Here is a 25,404-nt window from a genome sequence, read left to right as displayed (position 1 = left end):
GGAGCATTGTCAAGGACGAGAAGGGCTTGCAGGGGTAGGTTGTTTTCCAAAAGGTACTTCTTGATGGCAGGACCAATGACCAGGTTTACCCACTCCACAAAGAACTGCCTGGTGACCCACGCCTTTGCGTTTGCTCTCCACATAACCTGCAGTTTTTCTTTAAGTATCCCATGAGACTTAAAGGCTCTGGGGTTTTCAGAGTGATATACGAGTAGCGGCTTAATCTTGCAGTCACCACTCGCATTCGCGCACAGTGCAAGGGTTAACCTATCCTTCATGGGTTTGTGGCCTGGCATGCTCTTCTCCTCTGCCGTTATATACGTCCTCCTCGGCATCTTTTTCCAGAAGAGCCCTGTCTCGTCACAGTTGAAGATTTGCTGGGGGATGTATCCTTCAGCTTCTATCAGTTTGGCAAAAGTTATAATAAAATTTTCAGCTGCCTTCACATCCGAGCTTGCTGCCTCACCATGCCTGACGACAGAGTGAATGCCGGTCCTCTTCTTAAAATTATCAAACCATCCCCGACTGGCTTTGAATGACTCTTCCGATGCCTCGTCCGTTGATGTTCCCGCCGTCTGCTGCACCAAATCCCCGTAAATGTCTCGTGCCTTCTCACACATGATGCTCTCGGTCACGGTATCTCCTGCGAGCTGCTTCTCCGTCAACCACACAAACAACAACTTCTCCATGTCTTCATGGATAGAGGTCCGGAGCTTTGAAATAATCGTAACGCCCTTGGCTGGCATTATAGCCTTTATCGACTCCTGCTTCAAAATCGTACATATCGTAGAAGTACTACGATCGTACTGCCTCGCCAAGTCGACAACACGCACACCTCGCTCATGTTGTTCGACGATTGCGTGTTTCATAGCCAAGCTCATCATCCTCTTCTTCTTCTCAGCACTGCACTTGCCACTCACTTTCTTAGGCCCCATGGTTAAAACTAAGAAATTTTCCAAAATAACCAAAATGCGAAAACAAAAATGCAGCGCTATACGACAGAGATACTGTACATGCACGGCAAGATAACCACGTGACCGGAACCCACCTGGCGGCGTAAACTCAAAATAACCAACATGCGAAAACAAAAATGCAGCGCTATACGACAGAGATACTGTACGTGCACGGCAAGATAACCACGTGACCGGAACCCACCTGGCGGCGTAAACTCAAAATAACCAACATGCGAAAACAAAAATGCAGCGCTATACGACAGAGATACTGTACTTGAACGGCAAGATAACCACGTGACCGGGTGGCGAAAGCTCGTAACTCGGATCTCGGCTCGCATCTCAAAGCAATAAACCGCCCGAGCGACGGCTCGTATCTCGAAAAACTCGTAAGTTGGGGCACTCGTAAGTCAAGGTTCCACTGTATATATATATATATATATATATATATATATATATATATATATATATATATATATATATATATATATATATATATATATATATATATATATATATATATATATATATACAGTGGAACCTTGACTTACGAGTTTAATCCGTTCCGTGACCGAGCTCGTAACTCAAATTGCTCGTTTCTCAAATCAAATTTCCCCATTGAAATGCATTGAAATGCTATTAATCCGTTCCAGCCCGCCAAAAACCACACCAATTTTTTTTTAAATATACAGTATATATAAAAATATCTCGCGCTTTATATTTCACCTGTATGCAGCATACAAGTTGGCAGGATGGCCTGGACTGGAGGTACGCACACTTGACTCTAAAGTCTAAACTGTCCAGCCTGGGTTTGAATCCCGACCCAGCTATAACCTGTCATGGGTGAATCACAGGCAGGGTGATTCATCAATGGGTGTACCGCTAAACTGGGCGCCCCGTTTGCGTCCCATTAGTTGTTGGATGTTAAGGATCTCACCGTGTTTTCCACAAAGAGAAGGCGAGCTATCGCCGGCACTCTGAACAAGTTGACGGCAGAGATACTGTACTTGCACGGCATGATAACCACGTGTCGCACGATCTCTTGTCATGGTCCACAAGATTATCACAGAGAGGTGCAGCTTCCAGCGTTTCGAGATCTGATCCAGGCCTATCCAACGAGACCGGTCCCAGCGTTCTAGGCCCGGTGGTTGTCTCAGACGGACCCGACAACGGCAGTGTTCGTTTTAACTCGATTCGATTCGAGCGCCGACGTGCCGGCGAACAAAACCGGTCATATCTTTTGAACGCGTGGCTCGATGTTTACAAAATAAACTTTTTCTTGAAGGTCTGAACCGTGCGCTCAAAACGATACCGAGTTTGACCCTGAGAGAGCCGTTTTGCGCCGGCAAAGGCGCCTTGTGTGACGTGAGGACCACGTCGTGCTGCATAGATTATCATAAATTATCATATCATTATCGGCGGCGTTATATATCATTAGCGCTATACGACAGAGATACTGTACGTGCACGTCAAGATAACCACGTGACCGGAGCCCACCTGGCGGCGGAAACTCAAAATAACCGAAATGCGAAAACTAAAATGCAGCGCTATACTACGACAGAGATACTGTACGTGCACGGCAAGATAACCACGTGACCGGGTGGCGAAAGCTCGTAACTCGGATCTCGGCTCGCATCTCAAAGCAATAAACTGCCAGAGTGACGGCTCGTATCTCGAAAAACTCGTAAGTTGGGGCACTCGTAAGTCGAGGTTCCACTGTATATATATATATATATATATATATATATATATATATATATATATATATATATATATATATATATATATATATATATATGTTAGCCATTAGGGTTTAAACCCCATGACTCAATTGATCATAACATCTGAAATTATATATTATGCTTCTGAAAACTGATTTGAACTCAGCTGCAGAGGCTGGTGGACAAAATGTGGTTTCCAGGCTCGAGGTGCAGGATACAGGAAAAACCTGTGGTTCCTTAGCCCAGTAAACAAGTCCTTGAATGTATGTGCCAGACAGAGATAAGGAGCCCACAACCCACGTACAGGGAAAAACATGTTGCCAAACGCCTTCTTCACAAAGGGAATAATTAATTATATATCTTTGTAGTTTCCAGTGTGTCTCCTAAATCAAGGACGTAACCAACCTTGGGAGGAATATAGTCATTACATATCCTTTGCTTGTTATGTATTCAGCATGTGTATTCAATCATTAATCTACTATTATGCCTAGTGTCAAGAAAACCATTGAAGGTATTATGAGAACATTTCCTTCGGCCTAAGCTCGGGTCTGATGTGTTTAGATAAAGAGCCAGAAAAGGTCACCCTATCCTATGCTTACATCTTTTCAGTCTAAGTTTGGCCTTCTGCAGGAAGGGACGATGGTAGGGGGTCTTTACGGCCCTATTTTCCTTTGTCTTTAGCGCAGACTCTTATCTGATTTTCTTGCTATATATGAAATGCCTATTTACTGATTCTGGAGCGAGTGTCTTGAAAATGCCTGCTGCGTGTCAGGCAGTGCATTCTTGAGCCTTGCTCCACATTGTGTGTTTGTAATCGATTGCATTAAACATTGCTGCTCTGATCCTTGTTCTCCTTCCTTCCCTTGAGGTCTCTGACCGACAAACCTGGTGGCAGCGGTGGGATCTTCCAGGTGTGCAGACGAGGTGGTTCCTCACATTCCAGGTCGGGCAGGAGGCCCAGTCGGCCGGCATCTAATTTGGGTAAGCAGTTTTTGCACATTGAAATTGAAAGCCTCCTACCTTACTTTGGATGTGTGGACCTCTGTCGACTGTACTACCTGGCTTGTATTCCGAACCATATTTCGTTTAACCAGAGCAGTAGTGGGTAACGAATCGATTATACAGGGCGCCCGAGATAAGGAGGGATACCCCTCAGGTAAGACCCCTGCGTGGGAAGCAGGTAGACCCCTACGTGGGTGATAGATAATAGGTGTTAAGTTTACTCCGGCGTGAGAACTGTGTTTAAGGTTAGAGATCGGGGGGCGACCCGATCTTAGGACTACCAGGAGGGATTAACCCAAAGAAGGTAGGAAGATGGGTAATAAGGTAGGAAAGGAGGGAGAGCCTTTGAAGAACACTCCAGCGTTTTACATGAAAAGAGAATATGGGTATGCTGCTTTGCAACCGGGCAAAGCATGGGCTGTATTGACCAAGGGTCTGAGTACGCCTTGGCCAGAGGAAGGGTCATTTGCAATAGACAAGTTGGAAGTGCTATATGGGGCTTTAGATGCCCTAGAGAAGAAGAAGAAGAGTCTCCCACCTGATTCATGGAAGGTCTATAGTTGGTGGAAGGTGGAGGCCTTGAAGAGACAGGCAGCCTCCAGACAAGCGAGTTTGCGAGGAGAGTTGGGGAAATACCAGGATGAGCGAAAACAGGGTCGAAAGAAGCAGGATAAACAGATGAAGGCGCTTGCGGCGCAGACAAGCCAGAGGTTAATGGTAGCCCGGATTAATTCCGATGAGGAGGAACAGGATGAGGAAGATGAAATCCCTGTTTCCTATTCCCCCCATGGTCCAGTCCCAGGATCTAAGGCACGGACCCGACACCAGGGCGCTGTAGGGGAAACAAATGGGAGACCCCCTCGAGTCCAAAAGACCCCACAACCATCAGCCCCTCAGGTCGAGGACAATGGAGATAGTGGCACAGACACCCCGGGGTTTCCACCCCCGATAGGTCCAGGTCGGAAAGTATACCCTTCACTAGTGGAGTATCAGGCACCAGTGGAACGTGCGATAGAAATAAAGGGGGTGTTCCCCATGCGATGCGCGGGAATAGATGCAAACGGTGCCATAGTAAGGGTACGGATGCCTTGGAAGGAATCTGATTTAACGGCCATGCAAAAGAGGGTTCAGGATATGTTAATCGACCAACCCATGGAGACAATACACTTGCTTCGCGATTGGATTACAGAGGATGCCCCGGATTGGAGAGATATTTGTCATTTGGGAGCATCCGTCTTACCACCGAGGGTATGGGAGAAGGCCAAAACTCTTTCATTATGGCCAGCAGACGACCCCATAGCTCGAGTGCCACCCCTGGGAGGACCCGAGTGGGTCAACTTGAAAAATGTTCTCCTGACTAGCATTGGCCAGGCGCTAGCGCCACCTGGAGGACCAGATTGGGGAAAAATTGGCAACATAAAGCAAAAGGCAGGAGAATCAATCGGCGATTACCGAGAGAGAATAGAAAAAGCAATAGCTCGATGGGGCGGATTAGGGTTAATCCAAATCGGGGACCTACCCGCTCCCCTGGTGAACAATCATCTAGTAGAAGGGCTTCGGCCCGCACTGAAGAAACAAGTGCACGCCGTCCTTTTCGGTTGGAAAGGAATGGGGACCAATGAATTATGTACGAAACTCGAACAATGTCCGGGCTCCTCCTCGGAGGAAAAGAAGGAAATTAAGGAGGAAATGTTGCAGATGTTGGTAAGGGAAAAATTGGCCCAGCAACAAGCAAAAAGAACAACGGGGAGCAAGAAGAAGAAACAAAAGGGGGCAGAAATAATGGGAAGTGATAGTGAGAGTGGGTCAAGTGATGACGAGACACCCGGTCCGGCACTGCAGGCAGCTGTGATGCAAGTACCCCGGGGACCACAAGGGCCTAGTGGGCCAGGGAATCAGACGTGGGGACAACCCCAACAACCCCAATGGGCCGCTCCACCATGTTCTGTGCTAGGTCCCCCGCCGGCCTATTGGCCACCACAAACACCCATGCCAGGATGGGCACCGCAATGGGGACCCTCCAATATGGGCCCCACCCCATGGGTTTCCCCCAATTCGGGCATGCCATACGGGCCTTGTGCCCCAGGCCAACAGATGCCGAGGGGAGGGCAAGGGCACCCACCTCCCTACAAAGGGGGGCGAAGGCCAAACCAACAAAACCAACAGGGGGTTCCAGGACAGGGACCCCCAGGGAGAGGGGCATGCTTCGAATGTGGGCAAATGGGCCACTGGAGACGGGATTATCCAAATTGTCCAAGGGGACCACGAGGGCCCCAGGGACAGCAAGGGCCATCATATGGAAATGCCTATTGACGGGACGAATGCGGGCCGCCAAAGGAATGTCCATTGATAATGATGACCCCAGATGAGGAACCGACCTTGACGTTAGATGTAAATGGACAGCCACTAGAGTTCTTAGTGGATACCGGTGCGACTCGCAGTACTATCAATAAGGGACAACTACCTACCTTGAAACCCACACACAAGAGCGTCCAAATCCAGGGCGTTTCGGGAAAATTAGAAGCTCTCCCCGTATCAAAAGAAGCCCGAGTAATGTTCGGACCACTAGAAGCTAAGCATGCATTTCTCATGACCACTACTGCCCCAACTAATTTACTAGGACAGGATTTGCTGTGTCGATTAGGTTGTAACATTGCGTGCACCGAAGAAGGCGTATACGTCGACGTCGGAGAATCGAACCGCGATTTGTTAATGATGGCATTGCAGCGAGCCGGCCCCACCGTGTATTGGTGGCGGTTGGAGGAAGGGGCTCTAGCAACATGGACCCATGTGATCGACATGATTGGCGCGCAGACGCAAGAAATTCGCGATTGGCTAGAAGAACACCACATAGCCACAAAATTGAAATACAACCCGCCGCACTGCACCGCATGTTACGACGCGACTGGGAGCGATGATTATTATTTAGACATGGTTGCGGAAGCCTTAGGGGAAACCTCTGATCTTCAATTATCACACATATGGATTGGCCGAGAGGGAATTGGAATTGCGGTAACCTTGTCGCCGCGCCAGAGACCGAAGGCTAAGTACCCCGAGGGGATGGTAGCGCATGTTACCCTTAGCACCGCCAGAGGATGGCCACCCGAGAGCATTGGATGGATGATGGGCCGACTGCGGAAAACGCCAGTAAGGTGTCGATACGATGTTGAACACCGAACGGTCCATGTGTTGGACAACAATGAAGGGTTCATAATCAATTTGGCACCTCAGGACAGACGAGTTAAATTTGAGATGGTGGAACTACCACCCAAAGCGGCACACATGGTTAGAGCGGTCCCCACGACCCCAGGGGACTCCGATGGGTTGCTCGACACCGTCACCCCATCACTATGGGCGCAACACGAGAATGAAGTGGGACGCATTAGGGATGCACCCCCGTTGGTGATTCCAATTAAAGAGGGGTTACCTTTACCACACATTCGGCAGTACCCACTTCGGCACGAGGCCGACGCAGGCATTTTTCCGGTGATAGAATCGCTCGTGCAGCAGGGAATAATAATCGAAACCAACAGCCCATGTAACACCCCAGTTTTCCCAGTGCCAAAACCAATGACAGGAAAGTGGCGATTTGTGCAGGATTTGCGGGAGATTAACAAAATAATTCAGGGTATTCATCCGGTTGTACCAAATGCAGAAGTTCTGATGACTTCCATTCCGCCAGAGGCTACACATTTTACAGTCATAGACTTGTGTTCCGCCTTCTTTTCAGTGCCAATAGCTCCAGAGTCCCAGTACCTCTTCGCTTTCACCTTTAGGGGGCGACAATTCACCTGGACAGTGCTTCCGCAGGGTTTCGCAGATAGCCCCACCTTGTTTTCACGGGCGCTGCACCGCGATCTCGCGGATGTCCAGTTGGAAGGCGGCTCGGTGCTGTTGCAGTACATCGACGACTTATTAATCTGCTCTCCATCCAAGGCAGCCTGCGAGACGGATTCACTAGCGCTGTTAAATGCGCTAGCCGAGAAAGGCCACAAGGTAGGCCGGGAAAAATTGCAATTTGTGCGGGAGATAGTTACATACTTGGGACACGCGATTTCGCATGGGAAACGCGAGCTCAACGCGAGCCGGGTCACTGCCATCATGGAAACCCCGTTGCCTCGTACACAAAGGGAGGTGTTGCGATTTTTGGGTATGGCAGGGTACTGTCGTACATGGATAATTGACTATGCGTTACTAGCAAAACCTCTGTATGAGGCGATGAAAAACGACCAGCCACGGATGGTGAACTGGACTGACAATCGAATACGCTGCTACGAAGGGCTCAAACGAGCCCTGGTAACGGCCCCAACCTTGGGCCTTCCCGACTATAAAAAGCCCTTCACACTTTTCACCCATGCAGTAGGGGGTTTCGCGCAATCCGTGTTAACTCAGACTCATGGAGATAAGGAACGTCCGGTAGCCTATTTCAGCAAAAAGCTTGATGCAGTAGAACAAGGCTTTCCGCTGTGCTTACAAGCCGTGGCGGCTGCCCGATACGCAGTTGAGCGGACGGCCGACATAGTAATGGGACATGCGGTCCTTTTACAGGTACCGCATTGCGTTCATACGCTACTACAACAGCGAAACACACAGCACCTCACAGCCACTCGGCTGATGCAATACGAAACGGCATTAATTATGGCACCTAACGTAACGGTGATGCGGTGCACCGTTCTTAACCCAGCGACACTTTTGCCAACAAAGGAGGAGGGAGTCCCGCACGTTTGTACGGACGTGGTCCAGTTAATATCGACGGTAAGGCCTGACCTACAGGACACTCCGCTACAGGAAGCCGATCACACCTATTACGTCGATGGTTCAGCCAAACGGGCATGGGACGGATCCCTGTTATCTGGGTACGCAGTATGCTCGGATACGGAGACGGTCGAAAGCGGCCGCCTCCCGCCCACCTGGTCAGCACAACAAGCTGAACTGTACGCACTCACGAGAGCGTGCGAAGTAAGCGAGAAAAAGGCAGTAACAATTTATACTGACTCGGCATACGCACACGGAGTGGTCCACGACAAAGGGGCCATATGGAAAATGAGAGGGTTCCTCACTTCAGCGGGAGCACTCATCAAAAATGGGGACTTAGTGCGAAATCTGCTTCATAGTATTATGCTACCACGTGAAATAGCTGTAGTTAAATGCCGAGGTCACCAGCGTACAGACGACGCTGTGGCCCGCGGAAACGCCCGAGCCGACGAAGCAGCAGGACAAGCGGCAAACCAACAGGTTGGGTATAATATGCCAGTAGTTACGCGCAAACAGGGCGCTAAGGCGACCGCCCAGGTAGACGTTCCGACACCCGCACCTACAGAGTTCGATGTAATACAATTACAAACCGCGGCCTCAAACGTAGAACATAAAGATTGGATTAAATTGGGAGCTCAGCGCCCCGCGGAAGGACAAATGTGGACGATTAACGACAAACCCGTGGCACCACGAGCTTTATTGCCATGGTTGGCACGCATGGCGCATCAAAATGGCAATGTGTGCCATAGGGGGGTGATGAGGCAGGTCACTTCCACCTGGGCAGCACCAGGCCTTTCGGCTGTGGTTACCATGGTCTGCCGCTCGTGCGCTATATGTCAACGGCACAATAGGGGGGCTCCCCCCAGGCGCCGCCACAACGCGGGCCACCCGGCTCCGGTCGGGCCGTTCTGTCATATCCAGTTCGATTTTTTCAATTTACCACCTTGTATGTCCTTTAAGCATGTACTGGTAGTGGTGGACATGTTCACCAAGTGGGTAGAGGCCTACCCATGCGTCAAGGCTGACGCTATAACGGTGGCCAAGTGCCTTTTGCGGCACTTCATATGTCGATTCGGAGTCCCGCAGAAAGTGTCATCCGATCAGGGCGGGCACTTCACAGGGGACGTCATTAAGGCCGTGTTAAAGGCCTTGGGGGTGATACAGTCGTTCCACTGTGTTTACCACCCCCAGTCGGCGGGACTTGTAGAACGAACGAATGGCACACTGAAAGGTAAGTTGGCAAAGATTTGCGACGAGACAGGCCTCAAGTGGCCGGAGGCCCTTCCGCTAGCATTAATGAGCGTGCGCTCCACTCCAGGGCGCACCACTGGTCTCTCTCCGCACGAGATATTGATGGGTCGGCCCATGAGTTTGCCGGTATCGGCGCCAGTGGATATGGCAGCACTTGAATTACCTATCATGGATGACATGCTTTTAAAGTTTTGCATAGGTCTGTCCCATGTGGCGCGCAGCATACATGAACGTGTTCGGGAGGCCCTGCCGGAGCCAACAAGCAAGCCTATCCACACCTTCGAGGCAGGAGATTACGTGCTGGTGAAGCATTTCACCCGTAAGACTGCGCTCGAACCAAGGTGGACGGGGCCGTTCCAAGTTCTCCTGACCACACCAACAGCGGTGTTTTGTGAGGGCAAGTCGTCCTGGGTACATGCCACGCATTGTAAGTTGGCCATACCCACAAACACAGACACCACAAACGCACCACCACAGATCGAGGATGCCGCACCACCGCCTGTTAGGGGTGGCGATCACACTTAGTTTAATATACCGCTTTGCCAGCACTGCACCTGCCGTGTCACGCCTCAAGTGGGGGGACATGAGGGCATGGGCGGACACGGAGACATATGCATATGGCGACCAAACCGTTAAGGTCCACCGGCAGAGAGTCATCTGGGGTCAGAGGATAAATATACCCTGCTGCCCCGTAAAGGAAGACGTATGGACACAGATAATGTGGAGGGCGTTGTACACAGACTCACATGGAAGGAAGACAGGTTTTGCTGCCCTCAGTCGTATAAAGCAAGCGCCACGAAGAGGCGGCACACCAATAGTAAACATGGCCAGGGCAGGTTACAAATGGGGAAAGGACTCAAACAATTTAACCACGCATGTATTACTGAACAGCGACACTACCCTGTTATTACAATGTGAATTTATGACCTCACAGAGCTCCCCCTACGCCTACAGGCCACCATGCATCTCACACATATTGACTCCGCACCCACGGATCGAAAGCAAGAAAAAGCCAAAGGAAAACACGTATTGGACAGTGACCCGTGCAATGGCGAAGGTACAAAACCGATCACGTTGTTGGGTGTGTATGCATTTTCCTCACACCAGTACGACAGGGATAGAAATGGTAGTGCTGCCCCTGTCCCTACGAGATATGTGCTCAGGACCCTTGCGTACCCCATGTCTGACCACAACCTTGGAGCTGATAGGCCCAAAACCCCCAGCAGTGTGTTCCCGGGAGTTTCGATATACCCCACCCATTAAGCAGGCTTTGTTAGACAAACCACCTGACCCAGTCTGGGTGACAGAGCAAAAGGGACGGGTGTGTCTTATAGGAAAGGGACACGTCCAGATGGGAACCTCGAAATGCACCCATACCCTGCCATCCGCTAATCTGCCATCCGACGCCAGAGGGAGACAAAAGGGAGGCCCCCTTGTAATAACCATAGATGACCAGGCCCAGCATAACGTAACCAAGCTAACAATATCTTGGGGAGCACCAAGCGCCACCCGCGTTAAAATTAGTAAGTGCATGGCCTCGGCCCTTATCCCACCCCATGGAGTGATGTTTATTTGCGGAAATAAGGCATATCCATACCTGCCCGAACAGTGGGGAGGGACTTGTTATCTGGGATCCATCTTTCCCAAGGTAAATTTGGTAGATCATTTTAATGAAACAGGGTACACCCCTACCCACGAGAGGAAGAAACGATTCTCTCTTTGGAACCCGGATGGAACAGTAAGACTGGACGGACGTTGGTGGCAGGTCCTACTAGGAGCATTTTTTCCCCAGGCGGGAGTGACTATGAATGATTGGCGAATAGATAGTCTCGCATTAGTAATGGAACGAATTGGAAACGAAACCCGAATCGCAGAACTACAATTGGAAGACGAATTAGTGCATATGCGAACGATGGTGATGCAGAATCGAGTGGCTTTAGATATGTTGTTGGCAGAAAAGGGAGGAGTATGTGGGGTAATCGATGGAAAATGCTGCACATATATCCCCGATCACTCGGAAGGAATAGAGGCCTCAATCATTCGGCTTAAGGCCGCGACCCAGGATCTCACGGATAGCCGAAGGGGAAGGGAAGAAGCCAATAATGTATGGTCCAGCATAACAGCCTGGTTCCGAAGATGGACAGGGGTCATTGTAAAATGGCTGTTGACAGGCCTGGCCATAGTCGTGGGAATCGTACTCGCCGTGGTTATAATGAAATCCCTAATCATGATTTGTGTGAGAAAATGTTTCACAGGATGGACCCCATCCACCGCCACCACCGAGATGTTACTTTCACTATATGGGAAGGATCCAAAGGCCATTGGTGAACCGGCCAACTCTATCGTCTCGGACCCCGACGAGTGGGTTGATGGCCTCGACGTTTCGTGGCAAGAGGATGTGGCTTTAGGGGTCTATGATTCCTGGCTTGAAATCAATGAACCTGCTGATGCGTGGGATTCTGACAATGATTATGATTTTGATTGGGATGATTTTACCTGTGATTTAAGTAGGGTAGGTTCTTTTAAGAGCTATTGCTATTATGCCAGTAGTGAGGAGCGGATGGCAAACATGTATCCGGGATATCCGGGAGAACCACCTTCACCACCACTTACACCACCACCCACACCACCCGTAACAAGCAATTTGGGATCGTCTCAGCTTGAGGCACCCAACACCTTGAATACTGACGTTGATACAGACTATGTGGAGATGGAGATTTGTGATTATGAGGAGATGGAGATTGGTGTTGATGAATGTGCCTCCTTTTCTTCCACAGAGCAATCACACGTACAAGGCTTGATGGCATTGGACGTCGATTGTTTGCCCTGATTCGCGAGGACCACACCTGCATAAGGAGGGCCCCTAATCTGGCTGGCGACTGGGTCGCACCTCCGCCGTGTCGAGGGTGGATTCGGAATCCGCCCGGGTGGCAGCTATCTCCTAACCAGGCGCCTTCGTCGCGAATTATGGCTTACAATTTATGCGTTGAATGTTAGACGGCCACAATTAGGGCCGGTATCTCTCTCTGAGCATGCGTGACGCTTTGTCGCGCCTGGCATGTGACTGATTGAGATGCTGACCACTGGGGTATACGGTGTCTTTTCAAAGAGTTGTCTTGTAAAGACAAAGGGAGGAAATGTTAGCCATTAGGGTTTAAACCCCATGACTCAATTGATCATAACATCTGAAATTATATATTATGCTTCTGAAAACTGATTTGAACTCAGCTGCAGAGGCTGGTGGACAAAATGTGGTTTCCAGGCTCGAGGTGCAGGATACAGGAAAAACCTGTGGTTCCTTAGCCCAGTAAACAAGTCCTTGAATGTATGTGCCAGACAGAGATAAGGAGCCCACAACCCACGTACAGGGAAAAACATGTTGCCAAACGCCTTCTTCACAAAGGGAATAATTAATTATATATCTTTGTAGTTTCCAGTGTGTCTCCTAAATCAAGGACGTAACCAACCTTGGGAGGAATATAGTCATTACATATCCTTTGATTGTTATGTATTCAGCATGTGTATTCAATCATTAATCTACTATTATGCCTAGTGTCAAGAAAACCATTGAAGGTATTATGAGAACATTTCCTTCGGCCTAAGCTCGGGTCTGATGTGTTTAGATAAAGAGCCAGAAAAGGTCACCCTATCCTATGCTTACATCTTTTCAGTCTAAGTTTGGCCTTCTGCAGGAAGGGACGATGGTAGGGGGTCTTTACGGCCCTATTTTCCTTTGTCTTTAGCGCAGACTCTTATCTGATTTTCTTGCTATATATGAAATGCCTATTTACTGATTCTGGAGCGAGTGTCTTGAAAATGCCTGCTGCGTGTCAGGCAGTGCATTCTTGAGCCTTGCTCCACATTGTGTGTTTGTAATCGATTTCATTAAACATTGCTGCTCTGATCCTTGTTCTCCTTCCTTCCCTTGAGGTCTCTGACCGACATATATATATATATATATATATATATATATATATATATATATTTAACCTCCAGTATTGTTTCAGTCACTCCAAAGGGATTAGTGTTACGATTAGATTTACTATAATAATAACGTTACGTTATTAATACGAAAATTATATTATTTTTTAAAAACAGAGGTGAGTTCCTTACTTCTGTGGTTACACCGCTTCAATCCATCAACTTTCCATTCACAACATCAGGATTAAAGTGTTATGATTATATTTCCTATAATATTATTATTACTATGGAAACGATACTACTGAAACAATACCATTGTATTAAGAAACCTGGGTTTAATTTGTCTGAAGCGGGCGGTGAGTCATAACGCCTAAGGCCTAGTCATAACGCCTGGGTACCGTATTGTTGGAAGACGTAACGGCGATGTTTTCAATATTTGATGGTCATTTTAACAATCGGTTCGTTTATGTTTCACACTGAATGAAAAACGTAAAGGTAGAGCATGGCGATTGATATATGACAGGTTCGACGATATGTTTGTCATGAACGGCATATAAATCAAAATGGTGGTGCGTGGAGAGTCAGCTGCATCACCGCCGTAATGACATCAGACGTAATCACATCACCCTGTCAAGTGACCAGATTCTCAGCTCTGATTGGTATACGTTTGAGGGGACATACATACATACATGCATTCATACATACATACATACATACAGACATACAGACAGACAAACACTGTTCTAGACGGCTCTGCCCGATGGGCTACGCCATAAAAAATACTTTCAAAACAAAGTTCAAAGCTACAGTTCAATGCTACAGATAGCAAATTTGGCTTGGATCAAAAAATATTTGAACAACACCCTTCTTCCTGGCATATGCTCCAGGTACAAACTTTAGTGCATAGGGAATATCTGGATTCACATACCGCCTTCAGTGGAATGCCATGCCGGATTTGGTTAAGGAGTGCGTTCCGACCAGATGTAGAGTTTGATTGAGGTCCAGAGCTGCCCTCCACCTTCTTCAGGTGCTTTCCTCCACGGATCTGTTCAAGCAATGCACCCCGTTCCACCCCAATTGGTGGTGCCTGTATGGGTGGTGGCTGCCCCGCTGGGGGGTGCTGTGGCCCAGAGTAAGAAGGTGCTGGTGGAGGGGGGGGAGGTGGCGGTGGTGCGGGAGGTGGAGGAGCTGCTGTTGAGCCAAACATGTGAGGTGGTGGAGGTGGGGGACCCACGGGTGCAGTCATGGGAACAATTGGGGGTGGCAGATTTGGAGGAGGTTGTCTGCCAAATGGAGGAGGTGGAGGTCGAGAACCTCCACCAATCGGGTTGCGAGATGGAGGTGGTGGGGGAGGAGGGTTTGAGGAATAGGACTGGCCTCTATTGGGAGGAGGTGGGGGAGCAGAGCGGCCACGAGAAGGAGGGGGCGGTGGATGGGTGGGGGCTCCGGTAATCAATACGTGAGGTTGAGGATGCATCGAGCGAACAAGTGGAGGTGGTGGTGGTGGTGGTGGTGGAGCTGTAAAACAATGAACATAAATAATATGTCACCAGAGATGTTTGAATAAACACAAACAAAGGGTACTTGCTTTCTATCACAAAAATATACACAGCTAGTGTGGGGGTGTCATTGTGCAGTATGAAGTAATAAGAGAGTAAAAATTATCACAGTATAGTCACCCCTTTAACCAATGGTGTACATCTTCCCAACATGTTTTTTTTTTTTTCATCCTTCAAAAATCTCATATCTCACCCTCTTAACTATAGCTTTCCACACCTTCACTCCAGACTCCTCTTTCCCATATTGCTGCTCCATCATCTCAATCCAACCCACATCAAATTCAAACAAGAAAGAGCAATCAGAAATTGTAGACCCACACCAGGACATGTTTGTGTGGTGTTTATTAGCTGCTGTGTTTGTGTGGTGTTTATTACCTCCACCACCAAAGGTGGATGGAGGTTATGTTTTCACCCCTGTCTGTCCGTTTGTGAACAAAATATCTCAAAACGTTGTGGACAGATTCGGAGAAAATTTGGCAGAGATGTAGCGTATGTGACAAGGACGAAATGATTCGATTTTGGTGAAGATCTGAATATGGATTCGGATACGAGAGTTATTTAATTTTTTAAAAGTGATTCTTCACCATTGGGAGATTGGGCCAAAAACGATACATAGCAGGATATCTCAAAAAGTTATGAATGGATTTGGATGAAACTTGTTGGACAGGTTGTGTATGTGACAAGACAATAAATAATCAATTCAATTTTGGTGAGGATCCGGATCCGGATCCAGCTGGTAGAATTTTTTGAGTGATTCTTCACCATTGAGTGATACGGCCAACCAGGCGGAGGTTTGCTCTCTCCTGTGTTTGTGTGGTATATTTTGTGTGGTGTTTATTAGCTGCTGTGTTTGTGTGGTATATTTTATGTGGTGTTTATTAGCTGCTGTGTTTGTGTGGTATATTTTGTGGGTGTTTATTAGCTGCTGTGTTTGTGTGGTTTATTGACAACGTAGATTTATGTTCAATCTAATATGGCTGCCAAAGCACGACACCAATGACGTCATCAATTTAATTCTCCGATATCATTTTTGTGTCGATCATGCTCAATAAATTTCAAATTGACCCGATGAAGCATTCCACTTGTCTAATTATGACGTCATTATGAAGCACTGTCATAATGAAGGCACTGATGACATCATGAATATAGGTTGTTCCCCATGGGAAGTACTTGACAATGAGACATGTTTCATTTTTTTCCATGGAACAGTTTTGGAGATATGGTGTTTTTCAGTTTTTCCAAGATGGCGCCTGTACCACGTGACATATGACATCAAAATCATCAATATAAAATTATACAGGAGGATGCAGTCCGATGGTGAAAATTTATTGGCAATCGGTCCAAGGGTTGCAGAGAAAAGCATACTCATTCTGTGCCGACAAACAAACAGACAAGCAAACAAACAAATGAAAAATCACTCGTACAGCGACACTTGGCAAAACAGAACAAAGTACAATGGCACTCAGTAGAGCATCCTTTTGACCTCAAAAATAATTAGTGGTTGAATTCAGTTTGCTGATATGAAAATCCCATTCAAATTCCAAGTCAATCGGATGAAAATTTAGGATTTTATAAATTCAAAAAGTGGTTGACCTTTGGCCTATGTTGACCTTTTCGCCGACGCTGATCTCAAAATTAGCTAGTGGTTGAATTCAGTTAGTCGATGTGTAAATCCTATTCAAATTTCAAGTCAATCAGATTAAAATTGAGGATTTTAGAAACTTGAAGTTGTTGTTGACTTTTGGCCTATGTTGACCTTTTGGCTTACGCTGATCTCAAAAATAGTTGGTGGTTGAATTCAGTTAGCTGAAATGAAAATCCTATTCAAATTTCAAGTCAATCGGATGAACATTGAAGATTTTAGAAATATGAAAAACAAGCGTTACGCCTCGGTCCCCCGTCGGGGAAGTGATGTGAGTTGACAAAGTGGAAGACGCAGAAAACATGCTATGATATGATATTTCGCTCAACGTTCAGACATACATGGAGGCGGCCATCTTGGATTTTGACATGGCGACCCAATTTTCTATAGCGTTCTTCCTTATGCCTAGATACACCCACACACCAGATTAGAAGTTGGTACTTCGCTTATTTTTCAAGATATTCCGCTCACAAGGTTCAGACGTACATGGCGGTGGCCATCTTGGATTTTGACGTGGCGACCCAATTTTCAATAGCGTTCTTCCTTGTGCCTACATACACCCAAACACCAGATTAGAAGTTGGTACTTCGCTTATTTTTCAAGATATTCATCTCACAAGGTTCAGACATACATGGCGGCGGCCATCTTGGATTTTGACGTGGCGACCCAATTTTAAACAGCGTTCTTCCTTGTGCCTAGATACACCCACACACCAGATTAGAAGTTGGTACTTCGCTTATTTTTCCGAGATATTTCGCTCACAAGGTTCAGACATATATATGGTGGCGGCCATCTTGGATTTTGACGTGGCGATCCAATTTTCAATCGCGTTCTTCCTTATGCCGAGATACACCCACACCAAATTATAAGTTGGTACTTCGCTTATTTTTCAAGATATTCAGCTCACAAGGTTCAGACATACATGGCATCAGACATACATGGCGGCGGCCATGTTTGATTTTGACGTGGGTTGCACCCACACACCAATAGATTCACCCACACACCAAATTAGAAGTTGGTACTTCGCTTATTTTTCAAGATATTCAGCTCACAAGGTTCAGACATACATGGCATCAGACATACATGGCGGCGGCCATGTTTGATTTTGACGTGGGTTGCACCCACACACCAAATTCGAAGGCGGTCCTTCGCTTACGCACGCACGCACGCCCGCACGCACGCACACCCACACGCACGGAAGGACGGACGGACGGAGGGGAAAACCCTTTCGCTCCGCTGTGCGACAGGGGACAAAAAAATGGTTGAGCTTTGGCCTATGTTGACCTTTTGGCCTATGTTGATCTCAAAAATAGACGGTGGTTAAATTCAGTTCGCTGATATGAAAATCTCATTTAAATTCAAAGTCAATCGGATGAAAATTGAGGATTTTAGAAAAATTGAAATTGTTGACCTTTTGGCCTATGTTGATCTTTTGGCCGATGTTGATCTTTTGGCCGATGTTGATCTCAAAAATAGTTTGTGGTTGAATTCAGTTAGCCGATATGAAAATCCTATTCAAATTTCAAGTCAATCTGATGAAAATTGCAGATATTAGAAATTTGAAAAAAAAGTGGTTGACCTTTGGCCGATGTTGACCTTTTGACCCCAAAAATATACAGGATTTTGTCGGACCACGAACTCTACCATTTGGTGAAGTTTCGTAAAGATCGGTTTAAAATTGTGACCTGTAGGCAAGTATAGGTGAGCAGACAGACAAACACACACACACAAACTGGAGTGATCAACATACTTGCATAAAAAAAAACAAAAATTGCCAAGTAACAAAGACAGACAAACACCTCTGGCGAGGGTAATGACCATATCAGCCAATAAGAATCCACTTTGGCCAGTCTTCCCACTGACTATCCAATCACCACAACCCATAATTAATCAGCCCATGCTTTTTGCACAATTAAAACAGCAAACTTCAAGGAAACTTTAAGGAAACTGTCTGTGCATTTGTGAACAAAATATCTCAAAAAGTTGTGGACAGATTCAGACGAAATTTGGCAGGGAGGTAGCGTATGTGACAAGGACGAAATGATTCGATTTTGGTGAAGATCTGGAATCGCATCCAGCTACTAGAAGTTTTAAAGTGATTCTTCACCATTGAGAGATAGGGCCAAAAACGATACATAGCAGTATATCTCAAAAAGTTATGGATGGATTTGGACAAAACTTGTTGGACCGGTTGTGTGTGTGACAAGGAAGAATCGATTCGATTTTAGTGAAGATCCGGATCCGGATACAGCAAGTATAACTTTCAAAGTGATTCTTCAACATTGAGTGATATGGCCAACCAGGCGGAGGTATGCTCTCTACTGAGTGCCGTTCTCGTTTTTGCTGTATTTCTGGAAACAGAAACGACACTGATCAAGTAATATTGTTATTTTAGAATTCAAATAAATGTTGGTGAATGCTTTTCACCTTTTTTTCTTTTGTATACAGAATCGAGGCTCGTGTAAGAGCTAACACATTCAACATGAATACATGCACAGACACATAAAACATACAATGAAGGGAGTGGGAGACAAGAGGGGGAGAGAGAGCGGGAGGGAAGCACAACAACAGTGGAGAACAGGGTCATCCGGAGATCTGTGGAAGGGAGAGGGCTGGGTTGGGGTACACGGGATAAGCAAGATGGACACTCCAAGGGCTTTTGGGAAACAGAAAGGAATTTTGGTGAAATTGGTGAGCAAAGCGGGGTGCCAGACTGTATCGAAGGCACAAGATATGTCAAGGGAGACAGCTCTGATTTCCTGTTTGGCATTGAGGACCTCCATTCATTGTTGAGACAGCAGAAGCAGCATGGCCAGAGTGGAGTGACTTGGTCTGAATCCAAATTTATGATCAGAGATCAAGCTAATGGAGAAGAGGAAGGATTTAATGTCAGAAGCGATGATTGATTCCATGACCCTGCTGATTATTGCGAGCAGGCTGATTGGTCTGTAGTAGCAAGGATCTGTTTTTGCATCTTTTTGTGAAAAGCAGTAATGTTGGTCGATTTCCAAGCAGATCGCAGATGACCTTGCGCAAAAGAGAGGGTGAAGAGAACAGAGAGAGGGTGAGATAGAGCGGCAGGGCAGAATTTTAGGGCCCGTGGGCTGATGCCGTTGGTCCAGTTGCAGAATCAGTCGAGGTTTGACAGAAACTTCTCCACCTTGTCAGGAGAGAAGGAAACAGAGTCCAGGAGCCTCGTGGGGTCCGGTCCTTTGAGGACACGAGACAATAAAGCAGGGGAAAAAGAAAAAGAAAAAAAAAGGATGAAGCCTGCAGAATAGTTTTGTCATTGCAGATCTCAACGAGAACACTCAATGGATTCAACTCTACTCTGGACATGCTGCTTCTGCTGTCTCAACAATGGATGGAGGTCCTCAATGCCAAACAGGAAATCAGAGCTGTCTCCCTTGACATATCACGTGCCTTCGATACGGTCTGGCACCCAGCTCTGCTCACCAAACTCCCCTCCTATGGTATTCATGGAAATCTCCATGCATGGCTTGCGGACTTCCTCTCTGGTCGTAGTCAACGTGTGGCCCTGAATGGATTTCTCTCATCTCCTCTTCCTGTTCAGGCTGGAGTTCCCCAAGGCAGTGTTCTGGGCCCTGTGCTTTTTCTGGTCTTTATCAATCTCTCCGACTCTCTGGAAAATCCTCTCTATCTCTTTGCTGATGACTCTACTCTCTGCCACTCCATACCTCTTCCCTCAGCGCAGCCTCCTCACTCTCTGAAGACCTGGACAATATCACAGACTGGGTCAAACAAGTGGAACATGTCCTTCAATCCTGACAAATCTCACACTCTTACTATGTCTCTCCGAAAAGATCGACTGGACAACCCTCCCATCTACTTTCTCAACAATCCTCTCCAAGAAGTTCTGTCGCTCAAGCTTTTGGGTCTCACTATCTGCCATGATCTTTCTTGGGAAAACCACATTTCCAAGCTGGCCTCCAAAGCCAGTCACCGACTGGGCATCCTCCATCGTGCGAAGTCCTTCCTTGGCACACCTGAGCTCCTCACCACATACAAGGCTTTCATCCGCAGCTCAATGGAACTGTTCTCCCCTATGGGCCGGTGCTCCTGCCTCACACCTAGCTCGGCTTCACGCTGTTGAAACCAAAGCTTTCAGAATCATTGGAATCTCCCGCGATGAAGCTAACTCCGAGGGCCTTTCACTCACTCACTGCAGGCAGGTTGGTGGTCTTTCTGTCTTCTACCGACTCCTCTCCGGCCTTGCTCCCCCAGCTCTCTCTGTGCTTTGTCCCCCAAATATTCCTACAGGTCGCACAAGATCTGCCAGCAACCCTCTGATGGTTAAACTGCCGAAATCTCGGCTCTCTGCTCACCTTCACTCTTTCATTCCTCTTTTCTCCCGCCTCTGGAACAAACTCCCACACTCCCTTCAATCCCACTCCTCCCTCCAGGTCTTTAAAACAGCTGTTCACCACCATCTCTTGTCTTCCCCCATCCAAAACCTTGATCTTTTCTACCCCCGCTAATTCACCCCAGATCCACCTTGTTTGAAATTCCAATTTCTTTCCTGGAGGTCCTGGCAATGTCCATATGTTTTATACCTCTCCCACCCCCCCCCCCTCCCCTTCCCATGCCTCCTCCCCTCCCCCCAAAGCCCTCTCCCTCCCACAGATCTCTCGATCTCTCGATGTCTCTCGGTCCCTGCTCTCAAATGTTGTGTTTGTGTCCTTCCCTCTCTCTCCCCATCTTGTCTACCACTCCCCATGTTATATGTTTTACGTGTCGGTTTGACTTTTTGTGTGATTAATGTTTGCTCTTTCATGAGCCTCGATCCTGTATGCAAAAAAAATAAAAATAATAATAATAATAACAATGGATGTGCTGATTCCCGCCGTTTTCTCCAAGTGCAATACCGATACTGTCGCAAAGTCACAGTGTGATATCATCCTACAGAAATTTTCATTTTGTATTTGTCCTTGTGAGCACATCATTGAACTCGGCCCAGATATTCACAATATCCCAGGCACTGTCACATTTTGCGATTTGAGATGACCTCGTTGTCCAGTTATTCTGCTGACAGACAGTCAAACAACAGAGACGGGATTATCGCAATACTCTCACGCCCGGCCAACAGCCATGACGCGCGTAATGGCATGGTAAGTGACACAAACATCAAGGACAGATGAAACACAACTATCTTGGCAACCAGCCGAGGTTGCCAATAAGAACCCATTAACGATATCAATGCATGCCACATGTATTACCAAACATATTTACAATATTCCACCCTTCTCCACTAAAACCATGCCTTAAGCTCCTGTGTGGAGATTGCTTGCTCAATTTGCACTTTGCTTTTCTACACACAGTGGTGGGCTCATGCACGTGGTTAAATGTTCTGTCGGTTCAGTGGCATCTACAAATTGAAAGATTTATTTTTAGCATCATTTTGCCATTGTGCTGGGATGATTTCCCAGGACCAACTAAAACATGGTCAGTTAATTCCATGTGGAAGAGAAAGGCAGACAACAGGCCTCGTCAAAACAGGGAGTCAACTCTGATTAATCTCAAATCAAGATATTTAGCAGTGCTTGCAGGCGTTTGATCGCTTGCCTGTGTGAGGCAGGGGTTACGGTTGCTTTTGTGACTGCAGATTGAGTGGTTTTGTTCAGGTACAGGTGAGCAAAAGCCGGCTATCCATCAACACTTTGTATTTTTCATTTCTGCACCTCTTACTCTCCATTCTTTTCTCATGCCAGTCCTTGTGACAATGGCGAGGCTGCGACTTATTTTACACCTTCAGTGAACCCTGGTGTTTATTAAAGTGAAAATAAAAATGCGAGGTAACAGCACCGAGATTTGTTATCAAGGCCTTCATAATTTCCAGAAATATGATTGTGCACACAATCCCAACCTCCCTCCTCCACTCAGGATTAGAAATAATTAACAACAGCAGTAGGATGCTTCCAAACCTGTACGTCGCAAGTCATTCCTCACAGCTTCTACTCCCCCAAATTTCTCAATCACATCGTAGATCTGACGTGATGTCTCCTTGTCCTGGAGCTGTGAATCCGTAATGCCAACCATATCAAAAAGGCTTTTTAGCGCAGGATCGAGGTTGTTCAGCTATGGAGACAAAAAACACAGAGCAAATACAGTGATCAGTGGCAACTGACCATATAAAAGTGGGTTACTCAAAGAATGTCATAAATATTTTGAAGATGTCATTGTATTCTTCTTTTTAAACGACAGAGAATGAAAGCCCATTATAAAATCAGGATGCAATGCAGAATGAGCTCAATCAAATGATTTAATCACAAAATTGTTGCTGTTGTCTTCATTTCATCAGTTCATCACAGGATTGTTGTTGTTCTTCTTCTTGTGTGGTTCTCCCACCCTATCAAACCTCATGTCATCGCATCACCCATCCTTGGCAGGTAGAGCATAAACTCTCCATGTATGCTGAGCGTCCCCGATTAAATCGACCATCTCAAAAGCGGTCATTATGGTGGATGACGTCAGAGCGTCTGGCAGACTGCACTTCCTGAGTGATGACATCACAGCATTTCGGTGTCCAGCATTTTAATTTCACCAACAACCTTCCAGATGTTGTTCTGTCTCACTCTTTCCTCCAGGAGTTGAAGGAAGCAATGCACCACCATGTCTTTTCATCCCCAATGACCCTTGATCTTTATTACACCCCCCCCCCCCCCCCATTCATCTTTCCTAACCCAACCATCTTACTTGCTTGTGTCTGTTACTTGCGCTCCTCTCTTTTCCTGTTCGTTCATTCCCTTGATGTTTGTCAAACTGTCAGCTCTACCTTGCTCTTCCATGAGCCTCGTTTCTGTAAATCAATTGTTATTTTACTCCGTTTGTCACAGGATTGTTCTTGTTGTCGTTCTATAGTCCTCCTGTCCTATCAAATTCCATACCATCACATCACATCACGAGTCTTCGACAGGTGTATCCGCTAGTTCTAAATATGATGCATCTCATTTGGATGTACAGTGTTATTATTGATGCAAGATCCAAGCTCATGGAATAACAAGATGACAAAGGGTGAAAAGACAACATACCGACAATTGGACACAACATGCAAGGGAATGAACGAACAAACAGGATAGAGAAGAGGGGGTGAGAAAACACAGTACCCTGCCTGTAAGGGGGTTGGTTAGACAGGGCTACTGTGGGTAGAAAAGATCACGGATAGGGATGGGGGGGTGACGCGAGATGTTGGTGCACCACTTGCTTGAAAGCTTAGGAAAGACTGTAATTGAACAGATAACTAAATCTCATTCCACAAACAGGACAAAAGAGGAACAAAAGAATGGAGGATAAGGCTGGATTTCTTCTTCTTTTCTTTTTTTGTGATTTTAACCATCTTCAAGAACTCGTGCTTCCTAGAAGAGCTGGAGAGGGTCAGAGGACTGAGAGAAAAGTGGGAGCTAGATTAGAGGAGAAGCGTGCAAAACAAAGAGGTCATGGACTTGTCTGCAACGAGAGCAGCAGGCCTTGTACTACGTCTTCATTACAGGTGATGCCAATTATGATGAGAACTATAGATTGGGCAGAATGAAGGAGAGACGAATGTGATACTGAGGCATCAGGCCATAGGGGATAGCAGGTTTCCATTGAGCGACAGACAAAGGCGTCAGCCGTGAGCAGTTCTGATTTTTCAAGTAACGACTTGGAATGACGGAAGATGTTTAGTCTACAACAGGCTTTAGAGGCCATATGGTCAGCCCAGGAGAGGTGATCGTTGATAGTGAGGCCGAGAAGTTGAAGAGACTGAACTGACCATGCAAATATAGGCAAGGCAATATAGGCAAGGTGTCCCATTCATCCTGGTGATTTTGGACTCCATGGTATATAATCAGATTATGGCACTTGCTTAAGAGGTTATCCAGCTGCTTCTGGTAAAATCCCTGAGAAATGCAACGCTGCATATGTAGTATAAAAACACCTATACACAATGATGCAGCACATGTACAATCTTCATTGGGTTTATCGTAACATCATTTCTCAAACAATTTAAAACAGGCGATAACTCACATCAAATCCTGTGTTGGGATCCCAGCCAATATGTCCAACATGCCTGTAATATGGAACCTGTTAGGATTACTTCACCAGAGTTTCAGATAAAAGACAAATACATTGTGGGAGTAACTGACTAGTGTCAGAATATCACAAAATCGCTAATACAATCAAACTGTAACCCGATAAGAGCCAAACATCCATGTATAAAAATTCAATAATTAAAACAAACAATAATGACCATTGAATGTTGGGTGCAATGGATTATTTTATTCTCCCATTTGTTTTACTTTTTGCTGATTCCTGATCAACCAATAACTGTTTGCAGGTTGCTTTACTGGCTCACATAGTTTTAGCTTTACAACTTATGGCGCACCGGATGTGCCTGCTACACGCTACAGGGTTACCAGTGTTCAGAATTTTGCCAACCCTGTGTGATGTCTTTGTCCCCCTGTTCCCCCCTTTGATCCTCTTGTGAGCTTGTGAACCTGCAGTCTGTCTTCTGTAGTTTAGCGCTTCCATGAAGTTACATTTGTACACAAGAAAAAGCAACCACTACACATGATTAGAGCATGTTTAGCAATGCCTGCAATAAT

At 46.7% G+C, this 25,404-nt stretch overlaps 1 protein-coding gene across 3 annotated transcripts in view; it reads right to left on the bottom strand.

Moving 5' to 3' along the window:
* WASL (WASP like actin nucleation promoting factor) overlaps positions 1–25,404 on the bottom strand; it is a 99,939-nt gene that overhangs the window by 26,779 nt on the left and 47,756 nt on the right. For all 3 annotated transcript variants that reach the window (XM_068135900.2, XM_068135919.2, XM_068135909.2), the window contains exons 7-9: positions 24,827–24,869; positions 22,744–22,897; positions 14,529–15,118 (exon numbers count right to left, since the gene is read on the bottom strand). In XM_068135900.2, coding sequence (XP_067992001.1) covers positions 14,529–15,118; positions 22,744–22,897; positions 24,827–24,869 — 787 coding nt within the window. The remainder of the gene's footprint in view (positions 1–14,528; positions 15,119–22,743; positions 22,898–24,826; positions 24,870–25,404) is intronic.

This window comes from Myxine glutinosa, chromosome 1 (genome assembly GCF_964187855.1).
Source record: "Myxine glutinosa chromosome 1, kmMyxGlut1.1, whole genome shotgun sequence".
In the NCBI taxonomy this organism is placed as follows: domain Eukaryota; kingdom Metazoa; phylum Chordata; class Myxini; order Myxiniformes; family Myxinidae; genus Myxine; species Myxine glutinosa.
Note: the sequence above shows the minus strand (reverse complement) of the source record. Positions and strands in the feature narration are given on the sequence as shown.